Below are 18,651 nucleotides of genomic sequence, written 5' to 3'. Positions count from 1 at the left end.
TGAACTATTAACTGTCGTACTACTCAGTAGAAAAAATAATAAATTTGTATTTAAAAATTTGGCCAGAAAACTCGTCCTTCAAATATCGATTGATTTAATGACCCTCATCTTGACATAAAACTCACAAACCTGGGTCTTAAGGAAGACTTTTCGAAATCCCAGGTTTGAGAGTTTTTGCCGAGATGAGGATCATTTAAATCGATCGAAATTTGAAGGACGAGTTTTCTGGCCACATTTTAAAATTATACGCGTCTTTCTAGAGTACTTACAGCAGTTAACTGGTTAAAAATCGCCGTAGAAATTAATCTTCAATTGGATTCAATAGTCCGATGTCACATCGCCCATCAATGGCGGCCATCTTGGTTCTAAACAAAGAAAATCTGTACTTTTTGTTCTTCATGCTGGCTAGAACTTTTCATATGTCTTGTGATGGATCAGAATGTGTAAAAGTCAAAACATGATCAGATTTATAATGTTTTTTTTTCTCTTCTGGATACGCGTTTATGCGCGTCGGAGAAATATTTCATAAGGGCGTCCACCATTGTTCCGATAGTTTAGAGCCAGTTACTAAGTTACCATGCGTCATTACGAGGGAAGTGACGTTACGACTGTTGAAGTGTATTACACTCACTTTGAGATAAATCAGTCTATTTATGTGTGTAGTACCTCGACAGATAGATCGAAGTTGACGTCACTTGTGTCATTGTTATTGTTTTTTTTTGTCATCCGTGTTCATGAGTAATTATTCTCACTAAACTGTATCAACCAGACTATAAACGTTCAATTTACACATAGTTTTATGTGTTGGTCCGTTATACCTCCGGATGGCAATGTTGTGAGCTTATTAGCCATACGCATACTATCTATAGATGTCACTGAGATGAACTCAAACTAAACTATATTTTGTCTCGATATTCCACGTCAGTTAGGAAGAATACATTTAATTTATTATCTTATTCCATATTATTGCCAAACCATGGGACAGTTTAACTGCTCTAACTTAAAATGCTAAAAATATTGAATATAGATAGTATGCGCTTGGCCAAGGAGTTCACAACATTGCCATCCGGAAGTATAACAGACCAACACATTTATTATCTTATTCCATATTATTGCCAAACCATGGGACAGTTTAACTGCTCTAACTTAAAATGCTAAAAATATTGAATATAGATAGTATGCGCTTGGCCAAGGAGTTCACAACATTGCCATCCGGAAGTATAACAGACCAACACACAAACTCTGTGTAACCATGAACTTTTATAGTCTGGAATACAGTTTAGTGAGAACAACTCACAAACGCGGATGGCAAAAACAATAACAAAGGCCTGAGTGACGTCATCTTCGAACTATCTATAGATAGTATGCGCTTGCCGAAGAAGCTCACAACATTGCCATCCGGAAGTACAACGGACCAACACACAAAACTGTGTGTAACCTGGAACGTTTATAGACCTGAGTGACGTCAACTTTAGACTATCTATAGATAGTATGCAGATGACGTCACTTAGGCCTTTGTTATTGTTTTTGCCATCCGCGTTTGTGAGTTGTTCTCACTAAACTGTATTAACCAGACTATAAAAGTTCATGGTTACACAGAGTTTGTGTGTTGGTCCGTTTTACTTCCGGATGGCAATGTTGTGAACTTCTTGGCCAAGTGCATACTATCTATAGATGTCAGTGAGATGAACTCAAACTATATTTTTTCTAGCTATTCCACGTCAGTTTGGAAGAAAACATTTAATTTATTATCTTATTCCATGTTATTGCCAAACCATGGGACAGTTTAACTGCTCTAACTTAAAATGCTAAAAATATTATTGAATGTAAAAACTTCCTTTTATTGGGAACTTTGTCCTTAAAATAATTATTATAAATATGACTGAGCATTCCCTATGTAATATGTCAGTAATAGGGAATGGATTTTTATTGTGTGTTTTTTTTTTGTTAGGTTGTTGTTGTTGAATGAGCTTTTCTAATATAGCGCAATATCCACTGAACGTGCTCAAAGCGCTTTACGAAGGGTCTGGGACCAACAGCAACACGTAACGTAAAGAACGAGACATGACGCATGTTAGGCGATAATACATTATTTTTTTTTGTTTTGAACAGAGACAACGACCAGGTACTCATTTTACATCTAAGTACGGTGAGAGAATGTGAGTAAAGAGCCTTTTCTAAGGACTCAAATATGCGCCAAACGGGGCTCGGACCCAGGAAAATGAATTGAACAAGTGTATATGAAAGGTGCCAGACAAAGCAAGAAAGAAAAATACAAGAAAAAAAAAACCAATCCCAAATAATAATAATAATAATAATAATAATAATAATAATAATAATAATAATAATAATAATAATAATAATAATAATAATAATAATAAATAATAATATATAATAATAATAATAATAATAATAATAATATAATAACAATGATGATGATGATAATAATAATAATAATAATAATAATAATAATAATAATAATATAATAATAATAATAATAATAATAATAATGATAATAATAATAATAATAATAATAATAATAATAGTAATAATAATAATAATATAATAATAATAATAATAATAATAATAGTAATAATAGTAATAATAATAATAATAATAATAATATAATAATAATAATAATAATAATATAATAATAATAATGAAATAATATAATAATAATAATAATGATAATAATAATAATAATAATAATAATAATAATAATAATATAATAATAATAATAATAATAATAATAATAATAATAATAATAATAATAATTAATAATTAATATAATAATAATAATAATAATAATATAATAATAATAATAATAATAATAATAATAATAATAATAATATTAATAATAATAATAATAATAATAATAATAATAATAATAATATAATAATAATAATAATAATAATAATAATAATAGTAATAATAGTAATTAATAATAATAATAATAATAATAATAATAATAATGATAATAATAATAATAATAATGATAATAATGAATAATAATAAGATAATGATAATAATAATAATAATAATAATAATAATAATAATAATAATAATAATAATAATAATAATGATAATAATAATAATGATAATAATAATAATAATGATAATGATAATGATAATATAATAATAATAATAATAATAATAATAATAATAATAATAATAATAATAATAATAATAATAATAATAATAATAATAATATATAATAATAATAATAATAATAATAATAATAATAATAATAATAATAATAATAATAATAATAATAATAATAATAATAATAATAATAATAATAATAATAATAATAATGATAATAATATGTACCGGAGTGACACGATGGGTCAGAATTTGGATGTTCTGAGCGGCTATGTGGTCTAGTGGTATGACACTCGCTTTCGGATAGGAAGGTCCAGGGTTCGAGCCTTGATCGGCGCATAGTTGAGCCCTTGGAGAAGGCCCCTTACTCACATTCTCTCACCGTACTCAGGTGTAAAATGAGTAGGTACCTGGCCGTCAACAGCGTTGTCTCTGTCGAAAATAAAAATTGCAATCTCGCCTAACAGGCGTCATGTCTCGTTCTACATGTTGCGTGTTGCTGTTGGTCGGGGATCCTTGTAAAGCGCTTTGAGCACATTTAGTGGATATTGCGCTATATAAAAGCTCAAGTTTTTTTTTTGTTTGTTTTTTTTTTTTTTGTTTTTTTTTTTTTTATGAGCATATATTATATCACCATTATCTTATTATCGAAGCTGAAAGGGTGAAGAGAACTCAGTCCAACTGCGCCGTACTCTGGAAATACCCATATTTAAAAACTTGGCCAGAAAACTCGTACTTCAGATATCGATCGATTTAAATGACCCTCATCTTGGCCAAAAAAAAAAACAAAAAAAAACAAACCTGGGTCTCCGCGAAGAAGAAGTAATTGGTTTTTTTTTATTTTTATTTTTTTTTATTTTTTTTTTTTGTTTGCCATGATGGGGGTCATTTAAATCGATCGATATTTGAAGGACGAGTTTTCTGGCCAAGTTTTTATATGTAGGTTTTTGACAATGTACGACAGCGATGCAGTTAAATCTAATGAGCAATTTGACACAGCACTGAGACCGCCGCTCGTCTTCTCTGGTCGACCCAATGACGTCACCAGACGACCAGCGTGCCGTGCTGTGCCGACCGTGAAAAGAGGGACCCGCGAATCTGTGATCTCGCCGCTGCCCCGTCCTCGCCACTCGCCAGGACAAGGGACCGAAGACTGACTTTATGACACGCTCACTCTCTTTTTTCTCTTCCTCGTTAATTTATGCAAATTATTGAATAATTTCAGCCGACGCCGACTTTTATTGGACGACTAGCGTCTAAATCTTGCACTTGTTTGTGGGAAAGAAAATTAATTATTGTGAATCTTGTTCTCAAAACGTTATATCATGTCAAATTCAAGACCCCCAAAATGCAGATGTTCCACTCTTGCGGCTATGTGGTCTAGTGGTATGACACTCGGTTTCGGATCGGAAGGTCCTGGGTTCGAGTTCAGAAATTAAGGAGCAGGCACCTATATTAATATAAATATCTGAACAAGTGTGTATGAAAGGTGTCAGACAAAGCAAGAAAGAAAAATACAAGAAGAAAAAAAACATCCCCCCAAAAAAATCAGTCTTGTCTACCTCGGTCAACTGAGGTAGAGAGAGAGAGAGAGAGAGAGAGAGAGAGAGAGAGAGAGAGAGAGAGAGAGAGAGAGAGAGTGAAATATCTGTTCAATGTTATAGTTCTCATATAACGTTATAACAAGTGTAATTAAATGACAAATTGCGATATTTATGGTCAATAAAGTTCTATTATTATTATTATTATTATTATTATTATTATTATTATTATTATTATTATTATTATTATTATTAACGTCTAAAATATACAGTGATATAGGGGGCGAAGAGATCGGAAGGTCCTGGGTTCGAGTTCAGAAATTAAGGAGCAGGCACCTATATTAATATAAATATCTGAACAAGTGTGTATGAAAGGTGTCAGACAAAGCAAGAAAGAAAAATACAAGAAGAAAAAAAACATCCCCCCAAAAAAATCAGTCTTGTCTACCTCGGTCAACTGAGGTAGAGAGAGAGAGAGAGAGAGAGAGAGAGAGAGAGAGAGAGAGAGAGAGAGAGAGAGAGAGTGAAATATCTGTTCAATGTTATAGTTCTCATATAACGTTATAACAAGTGTAATTAAATGACAAATTGCGATATTTATGGTCAATAAAGTTCTATTATTCTTCTTCTTATTATTATTATTATTATTATTATTATTATTATTATTATTATTATTATTATTATTATTATTATTATTATATTATTATTATTATTATTATTATTATTATTAACGTCTAAAATATACAGTGATATAGGGGGCGAAGAGGCCAAGTCGTTAAAATATTGCATTGTGACCCGGAAGGTCCCGGGTTCGGGCCCCGCTTCATGCACTTCAGTGTTTTTTATTCTTGGGCAAGAATATTAAGCTCATCGTGACAACATGGCTGATTCCTGTTGACATCAGACATCTTGTTTGATGGATTATCTATATTATTATTCCTTTGTTGAATGCCCAGGAGACGATACTATCCTGTGATGTCGTGGTGGACGGAAATATAATTATATATTATACAATACATTACAGGGACCGACGTAATCAGTCGGATGGTGAAAAGGTTTGAACTGAGATATTGCCAAGTTTAGTTAGACGGTCTATTTTGATCAAAAATGAGTTCTTGTCATAAGTGATTAAATCAACCCTTTTTGTACATCTTCGGGGAATATCAAAGCTTAATTTCACTTCTAAATATTTTTTACAGCTAGTCAAGTTAAAAAGGTGTGAAATTTGAGAAAAGTTGCTGGATAGCTTTCCCAAACATCTGACCATAACTTCATAAAAAATCACCCGATTTACTTCAAATAAAGATTAAAATGCTCTGGGGAGCATATATTCTTTCAAAAAATGAGAAGAAAAAATAATCCAAAATTTTCACCATCCGACTGATGACGTCATTCACTGTATACTGTATGCACACAGGCTCGTCACATCTCTCCAAACGGAACACCTCAGTTCCCAGGATTTTGTCCGGATTACAGCGTAGCCATCGTTAACATATAGATAGTTTGAAGATGACGCCACTCAGGTCTTTGTTATTGTTTTTTGCCATCCGCGTTTATGAGTAATGCTCACTGAACTGTATTGACCTGACTATAAACATGGATACACACAGTTTTGTGTGTTGGTCCGTTATACTTCCGGATGGCAATGTTATGAGCTTTTTAGCCAAGCGCATACTATCTATAGCCTGACACAAGAACCCTCAAGGACTGGCAGTTTGACGTAAATTTTTACGGTTTGTGTAGCGTCTGGTGAGTTGTCGTTAGTAGGCTCATGAAAACAAGTTATTTCATTGGTTGAACTATTGAATACAACTCACGATTTGTTTTCTTTTGTGGCCAAAGACTGGTATTTTGACGTCATTTTTTGGTCAGTGTCAGGCTATAACTTTACGAAGGCCACGATTACAGACACAAGATGGTTGTGGAATCATTCCATAGGGCAAGACCTGACTGCTGCTTCCAAAAATTCGTAGAATTTTGTCTCCAATAGGCTTCAACAGTCGCGACGTCACTTCCCTCGTAATGACTCATAGTAACTTAGTAACTGGTTTTAAATTATTGGAACAATTCCGGATTCCCTTATGAAATACTTCTCCGACAAGTATAAAAGGGTATCCAGAGGAGAAAAACATGATAAATCTGATTATGTTTCGACTTTTATACATTCTGATCACATGAAATGTGAAAAAAGTTCCAGCCAGCATGAAGAATAAAAATTACCGATTTTCTTTGTTTACAACCAAGCTGCTGGTTGCTGCAGACGTGACATCAGACTATTGAATTCTTTTTCAGAACTTCATGAACATTTAAAGTCATTAACTCTTATTGAAAATAAAGGTTTATGCGAGAGTTCATGAGTTTACGTATTTTAACGTTTTTAATACATAAAATAAAAAATAAATAAATAAAAATTCCCTTTATTAATCCCATTGGGGAAATTTGTCTCAAGGGTCTATTCCAAGGGAAGACTGGAATAACCCAGGTGTCAGCCGCAGTGCAGCGCCGCAAATTGAGCTAAGGCGAGGTGAGGTGGCTTGCTGAAGGCCACATAGTGCAGCGGCGGGTGATCGAACTCAATACCTTTCGGGTAGGAAGCAAAGACCGTACCGCTGAGCCAAGCTGTCCCAATATAAATCTTCATTGTTAATTAGATATAGAGACTTTTATTTTTATCTCCTAAAAACTACGAATTTTAAAAAGTTCAACTGGGTGTGGTTCCTGACCTCCCATAGTGGGCAGGCTGGGTGGGGTTCCTGACCTCCCATAGTGGGCAGGGAGGTACTTACTTTGTCTTCTACCCCCCTTTATGTTTTCCAACTTGCTTTCTGTCTTTATCTTGGAATGAGATTACTCGGAGATGATATTTTTTCCTTGTAAATCATCTCTCTGTTATGCATTGTATTATGTTTTATATACATATTGTATATGATTTGTTAACATTTGAGTGTGTTCCTCTTAGTGGGGACCTATGCTTGTGTCTGGATGAGACTTTAAGGTGATCTCTAACTAAGTACTCTAATGCACTAGTGTGCTCTTGGAATCTACATCTATTTCCTATTTGAACCAATTCCCCTATGTCTTACCTTTTCTTGGGTGCTTTAATTGTAATTCTAGAACTTTTTACTATCCAATTTTCTTCCTTTTTACTGGCGCTGATATAACCTAAATGTGTTGCAAGCTCAGTAAAACCCTTTAAAACAAAAACAAACAATTAATTGTTCAAGTCAGGGCAGGTCTGATAAACTTTACAAATAAAAAAACAAAGCAGACCTACAGAGCCATTGGGCCCATGGAGCCGGAGTTTTCTCGGTTTCTATAGCGTGAAACGGAATATCGCAATTGCCTGCTATTCTTTGGATAGGACGCTAACCTATCGCAAAAGTACTTTCCGCCAAATCTAACAGACTCAGCTACCCATTATTCACTGCTGGGCGGACAGGGAGGTCAGAAAAAAAATAATCTTGACACCCGGGATCAATCTCGGTTCCTTTTCCTTTGCGTGTGAAACGAGTGCTCTACCAACTGAGCTATCGGGACCCCCGGAAATAAAGAAAAAGAAGAAGAGAAAAAATAGTCCCCAACCATCCTGTCCGGATATCGGCGAAATCCGGATTAGAGACGACATGGAAATATTATAACAACATATCATTGCCCGATTTTTATACCTGCTGGTTAGTTTATGCTAAAAAAAAAACAACCCCCCCCCCCCAAAAAAAAAAACAACAAAAAAACAAAACAAAAAACAACTATATTTAAAAAAAAAAAAAAACAACCCAAAAAACAAAACAAAACAAAAAATAAACAAAAAAAAAAAAAAACCCAACAGGGGAAATTTGTCTCTAGGGTCAATTCCAAGGGAAGACTGGAATAACCCAGGCGTCAGCCGCAGTGCAGCGCCGCAATATGAGCTAGGGCGCGCAAGGTGACTTGCTCAAGGCCACATAGAGCAGTGGGGCGGGTGATCGAACTCGGTACCTTTCGGGTACGAAGCAAGACCTTACCACTGAGCCACGCTGCCCCCCCCCCCCCCTATCTTATATCAGTTTCGTGTTGTTTTCAATTAGTTTATGATAAAGTATAAAAATTTGTTAACTCACTCAATCCTAGAGATTTTTGCTACTTTTCAAAATTGGTAAAATGTATTAAAAATGAGCATGTACATAGATCTAAATAGTTTTATTCAACTATCATTAACATGTAAAAACTAAAAACATTAGCTTTGATACAACGCCTATAATTTGTCTCATAAAAATATAATAAATAGGCATGGGGTAAAAGTAACCCGGGTAAACTACGGATATAGTCGGTGTTGGGGTTGAGTGAGTTAATGTGATGACGATTGATGTGTGACGACATATAGCGATAATTTCCCTATCCAATTTTCATTGTGTGCGGCTTTGTCCTGGGTTCTAGTTCTCGCCTCTCTCGGCGCAGAGTGGAGTCCTTGGAAAAGGCTCTTTACTCGCGTTATCTCACTGTACTCAGATGGAAAATCAGTACCTCGCCGTTAACAGCGTTATCTCTGTCGAAAAAAAAAATGTAATATCGTCTAACAGGCGTTATGTGTTTTTCTACATGTAACGTATTGCTGTTGGTCAGGGACCCTTTGTAAAGCAATTTGAGCACGTTTCGTAGTGCAATGGTCGTGCAACACAATCCTAATGTTTTATTTTTTTCTTGGGATTAGCTCGAGGTCGGAATACTTGGGTTGTTTCCCTTAGCTCGAGGAGCTTACGGAAGGCGTCCCAACGATGATAATGATAGCGACTATGATGGCGTTAAGGGAAGTAAGTCAGTAATTATCTCGAAAACCTCATTTTTTAACCAGTTATATTTCTTGTCTCACATTAGGCATTGACGTCATTGAAGCTTAGCGACGTTTGAAAATGGCGGACGCCTAAGACACCTTATGCGATTGTAAAGTAAGTGATTCTTGAAAATATTCAGCGACTGATAGCTTTTATTCATAATGGAGCACAGTGAAATATCATATGACACGTGAAAACGTTTACATAAGATTTATGTGGTGGAATACTTTGTTATATCCGAGGTATACTATTAATTAACAATAACAACGATGGCGAGGACCGTGCCGTAAACTCGGAAACAGGAACTAAAACGAGGTTGTTGACATCTTGATTAATGGTCCGATATTATTTTCAAAGAAAACAAGGAATCATTACTTCTCAATAATTAAGAATGATTTCTCAGTCTTTTTAGATCAAATAATTCTGTTTTTCCCAGTTTCATTTTTAAATAATTACACGGCGAGGTAACTAAAACTAAAACGATGTGTTGATTAGTTCGTGACGCACGGACTCTATTGGGCTGAGGTCATGGTTCAGTGATCTAAGCTTTATTTTTCTGGCTTCTATCGATCTCTGAGTTAAATGCAAAGACCAAAGCACCGTGTTTACTTTGCCATTCCTTTATATTGTACTGTACTGTATAGGAATTGTAAGTTGAAAGAATTATAAATAGATAGACCGTCTAGATATTGTAATTAATCATAACGGACCTGTGGCTCTCGTACGGAATAGAATAATTTCGTTAGAGAAGATACTATTTACATTCTATTGGGTATTTCTAAACACTAATTATTATTACGCATTTCTCATGTATGTATGGAATGAAGTAGTGTCTAGTCTAAATTAATGAGGATATTGTTTTGTTTTCTTTAAATTTATCATTATATAGAAATAATTTAAAATTGTTCCGTGATGAAATAATGACAGGAAATTCTCAGGTATCTTTCAGTGTAGGCCTGTTGGAAATACGAAGTTTAAATATTTATCATCTGCTGTAATGTTTGATTTGGAACAAGTTTGGAGCGCAGTTTTAAGTATTATACGTTTTGATCACCATGAAAGAGTTAATACTATTTGAAAAATCTTTTGTTTGTTGAATCATAAATAAAGGCAATCGTCATGTGTTGATTGTCCTTCTATTTCTGATTGTTATTTTGTTCATCAGGTGAAAAATAAAATGATCACTATAAACTGATTCAAGTCTAGAACTAGAATGAACATCACTGATGTAATATTCTTTTTTAAACTTCATTTGTTCTGATGAATTAAAATTAGGCGTGACTTTTTGAATTTTTAACCCTTTGATGGCAGGACTGAATTTATGCTAAATGTATCGTTATTTAACTCCGGAAATCTGATCATTTACCAAGAGAGTAGTTATTGCTTTCAACTTTGGGACTAAGAAGCTTAATCGAATTTCTAGTCACATCCTAGTTCTTCTCTCTGAGTAAAAGTGGTTAAATTATGAAATCAGTAGGATCAATATCTAATATGAAGGCTGGAGGGTTAAATGACTTTTTAGTTTCGACAACTACTTGTGATGGCCTTTTTACTTTTAGTATCAACAAGAATTGAGAAAAAAACCCCATATTAATTGGAATTAACATTTGTGATATCGATATCATTTTAAAATTTAAAAAAATATATAAGAAGTAATAATAATTAACATTGACACATTTAATACTATCCAGGAAGACTGAATAAAAATATATAATCATAATTTCTTCCATTATTTATCTTGTTTTGATTGCAGACCTATTACTTTTATATTTTGCCTCTTTTGATATGTCTGAACAATGAGAGGCAGTCCCCACTCATATTAATAGGCTATTATATTCCAATTGAAAATTCAGGATGTCAGCCATAGTGATTTATTACTTTAAACAGAAAAATCCCCATTCCCATGCACAGTCGCCAACTGTTATATATAGTTATAGGTAGGCCCCTAGTGTCCCTTCCTGTCACTGAAAAATCTGAGGAATTCGCCAAGAGCTAAGAAGCCAATTGTGAAGGGATTTCATTATCACTGGCATATTATTGGTTTCTTCTGAATTGTTCTATAAGTCTTGCAAATAAAAATAAGTGATCAGGAGCAAGGCGGCTGTGGCAAAACTTCATTGACACATTATCAACTGTGCTTTGGGTTTTTACACTTGTGTGTGTGTGTGTGTGTGTGTGTGTGTGTGTGTGTGTGTGTGCGCTTTGTTTTGAAGAAGAATGGATGCTTTGTAAGTAAGGCAGAACTCTTTTCATATGTGCATTAAATATTTAAAATGTTGTAATATAACAAATTGAATTGATATCAACACCCTTTGGTGAAAATTCTATGTGAATTATGCCATTGAAATCTCAGAAAACGGTTAACATAACCTTTCTAGCAGATCTTTCCAATGTGATCTTGGGGGATTGTGAACCCGCATATTTGTACTCCTTAGAGTTGTTGTCTCTGCCTTATTGTGACGTAGCCAGATTTCATAACATGCCACAATTTGCCATCAAGAAAATCTTCAACTGCTCTACGATACTGTCTCAAAAGCTCTTTTCAAATATTCTTTCTTCTTTGTTTCATTTCTTCCGTATGTATTCATGGAACCCACCTAGCACAGACCTTGGAATATCTCGACAAGTAATTTATGATGTGGTTTACACCGTCTACAGAGATACCAATTGTTTGTGAAATTTCTCGCCGTGGAATGCGCTGATTTCCTTTGATCAATTCATCAACGTGACATTGATACTCCACCTTTGTTGCTGATTTCTATCTCCCCCTACAAATATGATCAGTAAGAGAAAGGTTGCTATAGTTTGGTCTTCAATACTTTCGAACCACTTTCTCACATTGTTTGGATGAATTGTAACATTGCCGTAAACTGCAGACAGTCGTGTATTATGAACATCCGCAGGCATTAAGAATTCAATCACCATTCTTTGCATTATCTGATTAGACAGGACAGTTTCATTCATTTTTGCCGACATGTGGATAAAACATGCTTTACAGTCTTATGGATTATTCAAAGATGATATGAAATAGAAAGCTGTCATTTGTCCTCAATAGTGTCAAATAAATGATATTTTTTTTCATGGCTACCAAATTTAAAGCGATAGGGTGGGTAAATTTGGAAATATCTGGAAATAGGCAAAGTATATTGAACAATCCAATAGCTTTTTGTTAAAGAGTGTTGTGATTGTGATGTAAGTTGGGATTTACTAAAGATCAAGTTGCATCCCTTTTAATGCTCTAGTGGTGAAAATCGTAATGATCAAACCCTGTTTTTTAATAAGGGCAGGGTTCTGAGCAAGGCTGTGAAATAAGACTAACATTGGAGCAATCCATTAATGCTTATCTATTCTTTTAATGAATTTTTTTTCTTTTTTTTTTTTCAGCACAAAAATTGGATTCAACTTTTGAGTAATCCCAGCAAATCAACCAATCATGGATCAGGACATGGACGGGGCTCCAGGTCCTGAAAATGCAGAGCGAGGGACGGAATATGCTGAAATTAATGTAAGAGATAGATTCTTGGTAACAATGATGATGATGATGATGATGATGATGATGATGATGATGATGATGATGATAAATAATAATAATAATAATAATAATAATAATAATAATAATAATAATAATAATAATTCTGAAAACGTATATATTATATAGCATATAACTCCGAGACACCAGACTCTAAGCACTTAAATTACAAATTACGTTGGCTGAAACAGACTCTTTCACACACACATGCAAACACACACAACACAACAAAGACCAGACGCCTATCTTATCAGTAATTATTTCCCCCTGCTACCCCACCCCCCTCCCCCCTTCTTGATTTTCCCAATCCCTTTTATCCTCCTTCCTACAACTGCTGGTTTTGCGGACAGTTCTTATTTTGGGTGTATCAATCATGAAGTAGGTTGTAGTCATTTGTGTCGCGGCATGAGCCGTAAATGTGACTAAGATCACATGCTTCAATTGCGGCAATGCATGGCTATGTGGTCTTGTGGTATGACACTCGCTTTCGAATCAGATGGTCCTGGAGTCAAGCCTCGCTCGACGCATAGTTGAGTCCTTGAAAAAGGCTCTTTACTCACATTCTCTCACTGCACTCAGGTGTAAAATGAGTACCAGGCCGTTAACAGCGTTGTCTATGTCGGAAAATAATTGTAAGATAGCCTAACAGGTGTCATGTCTCATTCTACATGTTACGTGTTGTTGTTGGTCAAGGACCCCTTGTAAAGTGCTTTGAGTATGTTTAGTGGATATTGCACTATATAAAAGCTCAATTTTTAATTTTTAATTGCTTATCTTAGTCACAATATTGAGAACCTGGCGTGGTGTATGCCAGGCCTTGTACTTGTTCTGTGGTTTTTATAAGGACAGGGCATCTTAAAATTAAAAAAAAAAAATTGAGCTTTTATATAGCGCAATATCCACTAAATGTGCTCAAGCGCTTTACAAGGGGCCCCTGACCAACAGCAACACTTAACTTAAGTTTGTCTGTAGTGTTTCATTCATCCTGTTTTGTTCATAAAGGGGAAACCCAAAATGTCCATTTTATCTGTTTTCGTATATTAATTGAAAGCTTACATTCAATTTCAGAATGTTATTTATTTCTTCGAGCTTCGAGTAGCAACATTCACACACGCTATCCTTTGAGGTTCGAGCAGCAGCATTCACACATGCTATCCTTTGAGGTTCGAGCAGCAACATTCACACATGCTATCCTTTGAGGTTCGAGCAGCAGCATTCACACATGCTATCCTTTGAGGTTCGAGCAGCAACATTCACACACGCTATCCTTTGAGGTTCGAGCAGCAGCATTCACACATGCTATCCTTTGAGCTTCGAGTAGCAACATTCACACACGCTATCCTTCGAGCTTCGAGTAGCAACATTCACACACGCTATCCTTTGAGGTTCGAGCAGCAGCATTCACACATGCTATCCTTTGAGGTTCGAGCAGCAACATTCACACATGCTATCCTTTGAGCTTTCCAAAATGGTAGAATGAGGCTGCAGTGGCAAAGTAAATCCATACTTTTCAATAATGTATTTCATTTACCAGATACCAGAGGGGGAAGGCGCTGCAGAACTGGAAACTGCTGATTCGCCTGTAGCTGATGAGGCTACCAAAGATGCCGAAGAGGAGATGAATACCGAGCCAGCAAAAATGAGTAAGAGTTATAGTCCTTGATTATTAATATAAATCATTTTTTTAAATGTTGGAATTTGTGACCCACCACCTCAAAAGAGAATTATTTTTAGGTGAACTAGAAGCTGAACATTTCGTAAACACTCAATTGAGTGCAGATGATACAAGTTATTTTGCATTTTATTTTATTTGTTTCCACATTAATTTGTGTATTGTTGTGCTGACGAAGGGTTTGTACCCGAAACGTCCATTGTCTGTTTTGTTCCCATACATAGCCTCTCTATTTTCACTCTTTCATTATTATTGATTAATTGAGCTTTAATTACAATCTTACACAGTCCCAGATTGATACAATAGTGACGTTTTGTGCTAGCTGTGCATGTGTATTCAAACTACACACTGCCATCCAATCAACCAGTAGATTTTTGACCAATCAAAACATGGAATTTGTGACACACCGTCATACGTGCTCGGACAAGCACGGTTGTTTTTTTAGAAACAATAACTTGAATGAAATCGACCTCTCTCTGATTATTGTTATTGTTTTTAAACCGCCAGAAGGGTGACAAGTTATCACATGATTTTCTTTATCATATTATAAACGTTTGAATTTACACATAGTTTTCTGTGTGGGTTTATGGATCAGGCAGCAGAACAGTAGGTATTTTTACTTAGACACATACCATAGATAGTAAATCATGTGTAGTTTGCTATGTCAACCAATCACTGCCAGTGTTTACAGAATGACGACTGTCCAAGAGGCGTGGTTATCTGTGTAGTTTGCTATGTCAACCAATCACTGCCATTGTTTACATTATGACGACTGTCCGAGAGGCGTGGTTATCTGTGTAGTTTGCTATGTCAACCAATCACTGCCATTGTTTACATTATGACGACTGTCCGAGAGGCGTGGTTATCTGTGTAGTTTGCTATGTCAACCAATCACAGCCAGTGTTTACAGTATGACGACTGTCCGAGAGGCGTGGTTATCTAAGTGTCTATTCATCATTGCTTGTAAGGCTGCCAATTTTACATATATTTTTGTTTTAAACTCTCAGTATATTTTCCAATCACCTACAAATGGGAAAAAAAAAATGTAAGTACATAATGTTTTTTTTGTGCGGCTATGTGGTCTAGTGGTATGACACTCTCTTTCGAATCAGAAGGTCCTGGGTTCGAGCCTCGCGCTCGGCGCATAGTTGAGTCCTTGGAAAAGGCTCTTTACTCACATTCTCTCACCCTACTCAGGTGTAAAATGAGTACCTGGTCTTTAACAGCGTTGTCTTTGTCCGAAAAATTGTAATATCGCCTAACAGGCAACATGCCCCGTCCTACATGTTAAACGTTGCTGTTGACCAGGGACCCCTTGTAAATCGCTTTGAGCACATTTAGTGGATATTGCGCTATATAAAGCTCAATTTTTTTTTTTTTACTAGAGTTCAGCAATCAGAAAGTTGTCGGTCAATGCTTTTAATCAAATTTAATACTTGTAATTGTCAGTGACACTTAAAGTGCTTTGAGCACATATAGTGGATATTGTGCTATATGAACAATATCTTTTTAAAAAAAGAATTTGCCCCAATTAGCCTGTCACATACGGGCACATACTTACAGGTCTGGTAACGGAATGCAATTATGGATTGATTGTCGTAATGGACGATATTTTGCATTGGTTCAAGAGTATTTCCATTACGACAATGAGCCTAACAATGTGGGTAATTAGACTGTCATCTGCATTTTTTGCGGCCGCAAATTTGAAATATCAGGGTGATCCGCAAATTTTGGCAAATTTCCCAAAATTGGCAAATCGTGGCAAATTTTGGGAAAATTGGCAAATCGCGTGGCAAATTTTGGGGAAAGAAAATAGAAGCGAAAACAAAATAACGAAAAAAAAGTGCGAAATGTTGCAGCTTTACCTGGGCCCAAACCAAGGGAAGCTACTCTCTACGGATAATGATCCTTGAAAATCTTTGTAACAATGCTATTCACTTTACATTGTGTAAATTAATAAATGTAGCCTCCTTAAATGTAATAAATTGTCTTTTATATATATATTTTTCTGTATTGCGTGTTAATTTTTACTGAAACGCTTAGTTCTCCTCGGCAAATTTTGGTCTTTTTGGCAAATTTTGGGGATTTTTTGGGCAAATTTTGGCAAATTTTAGGTCCCAATTTGGCAAAAAATGCAGATGTCAGATTAGACCTGGAAATATGTACACGTTGCTTTTCACCAATGGTATGTTAGGATTTATAAAATCTTTTAAAATTTTTGTCAAACCCGACAGTTCACACCAAATTTTTTCTTTCATCACTTAGCGACTTGTTCTAATCTCCTAACAGTTTGTCTCTGACGAGAATAAAATATCAATTTGATACCTTTAGTATTAATTAATTAATTAATTAATTAATTTATTTATTTATTTATTTATTTATTTATTCATTTATTCTTTTGACAGACCTTCCTGAAGGTCAGGAGGATATGCCTGACCTCTTTAACCTTCTGGACTCTCTCAGGCAAGAGAACTCTGATATTGAAGTCATCAAAAGAGAGGCAGAGTTATTCTTTCCTGATCAAGACAAGGCAGCGGTGTATGAGAAAATTGATGGTAAGATTCACAAAACAATCAATACATATAATGTGTATCCCTATGATTTTCATTCATTTAGATATTACGTAACCTTGAATAGCTCATAGTCTTATATTTTGAAAACCTTCATAGAACTGTGTCATAGGGTAAGTCATCATCATCATCATCATCATCATCATCATCATCATCATCATCATCATTAGCATTGTCCTCGTCATCATCACCATCATCATTGTCGTCATGATCGTCATTACCACCACCACCACCAACACAACCATCATCATCATCATCATCATCATCATCATCATCATCATAATAATCATCATCATCATCATCATCATTATCATCATCATCATCACCATTATCATCGTCATCTTTTTCTCTTTCTCTCTATTTTCAAATCCATAGAACTACGTCTACAGATAGAGGAAGAAGAACTTAAGTCCTACATGCTGGATTTTGAGACTGGCGTGAGGGACGAAGTTCTGATGCTGGGCAGTATTTCCCTAGAGGATGTCCAGGAGGAGGAGAAGAGACTGAGGAACGAGCATGTTCTCTACTTGGAACAGGAAGCTGTGAGGAAGAGGACGCTGGAAGAGAGCATCCTGAAGAGAGAGGAAGAGGCTAAGAAGAGAATGGCAGCATTCGTCAAAGAGAAAAGAGCGATTCTGGAAAGGCGAGAAGTACGTTGTAAAAAGTTGTCTTTTCTCTTACTTGTTCTGATAAAACATAACAACAACAAAAACAAAAGAAAATCAAAACAAAAAGTTATTGATTATAAAAAAAAAAAAAATAGTGATATGTAAGCTATAAAAGATATTGAACAAAAATAAATAAAACACTCCCCCCCCCCCAAAAAAAAAGAAAGAATGAAAGAACAAAATACTTAACACACGAAGTCCCAGGTTTGAGAGTTTTTGCCAGGATGAGGGTCATTTAAATCGATCGATATTTGAAGGACGAGTTTTCTGGCCAAATTTTCAATTATGGGTTTTTCTAGAGAACGGCAGTATGGTCTGTGGGCTGTTTTTGGCCTTAGTCACCGTCCTAAGTGAATAAAAGTTTTCACCGTTGTTTTTCCTGGTTAATAGTACTAAGAACTATTCTCCAAGATATGAAGTGAATAGAAAAGTGCCAGAAGACAATAGAGAATAACAATTTTTTTCACGGCGGTGGTGGGGTTTGAACCTGCGACCTTATTGGTACGACAACTCCGCCTGGCAGGTGAGAGCGTGGCTCTACCGTGTGAGCTATCCACGAACACAAAAATATTCGTTTCAAACTCAAAGTCATTACTAGATCCCTCCCTCACCCACTTCTTGAGACCGCCGATTCGTTCGTACACCACCATCGCGAATAATTTTGACCAGCAGTTAAGCTTGATAGCCAATATTCTCAACACAAACATATAACATAGAAACGATTGAGACATTGAGTATGCTCCGGTGTATGGGGTGAATGG

General features: G+C 35.2%; 1 protein-coding gene across 2 annotated transcripts in view; it reads left to right on the top strand.

Annotated features, from left to right (window-relative positions):
* Window positions 1–9,494: 9,494 nt before the first annotated feature.
* The window catches only part of LOC144956266 (uncharacterized), a 42,085-nt gene continuing 32,928 nt past the window's right edge, over window positions 9,495–18,651 (top strand). The window contains exons 1-5 of one of the 2 annotated variants that reach the window (XM_078886727.1): window positions 9,495–9,565; window positions 12,836–12,956; window positions 14,515–14,623; window positions 17,058–17,207; window positions 17,598–17,872. In XM_078886727.1, the coding sequence (XP_078742853.1) occupies window positions 12,885–12,956; window positions 14,515–14,623; window positions 17,058–17,207; window positions 17,598–17,872 (606 nt within the window). In that variant the 5' untranslated portion in view covers window positions 9,495–9,565; window positions 12,836–12,884. Of the gene's footprint in view, window positions 9,566–10,123; window positions 10,224–12,835; window positions 12,957–14,514; window positions 14,624–17,057; window positions 17,208–17,597; window positions 17,873–18,651 lie in introns of those variants that run through there. The other variant, XM_078886728.1, reaches the window with a different exon arrangement.

Source organism: Berghia stephanieae, chromosome 11, assembly GCF_034508935.2.
Source record: "Berghia stephanieae isolate SIO BIC M18660-M18661 chromosome 11, UCSD_Bste_1.3, whole genome shotgun sequence".
NCBI lineage: Eukaryota > Metazoa > Mollusca > Gastropoda > Nudibranchia > Aeolidiidae > Berghia > Berghia stephanieae.
The sequence above is the reverse complement of the archived record's forward strand: the minus strand, read 5'-3'. Positions and strand labels throughout refer to the sequence as shown.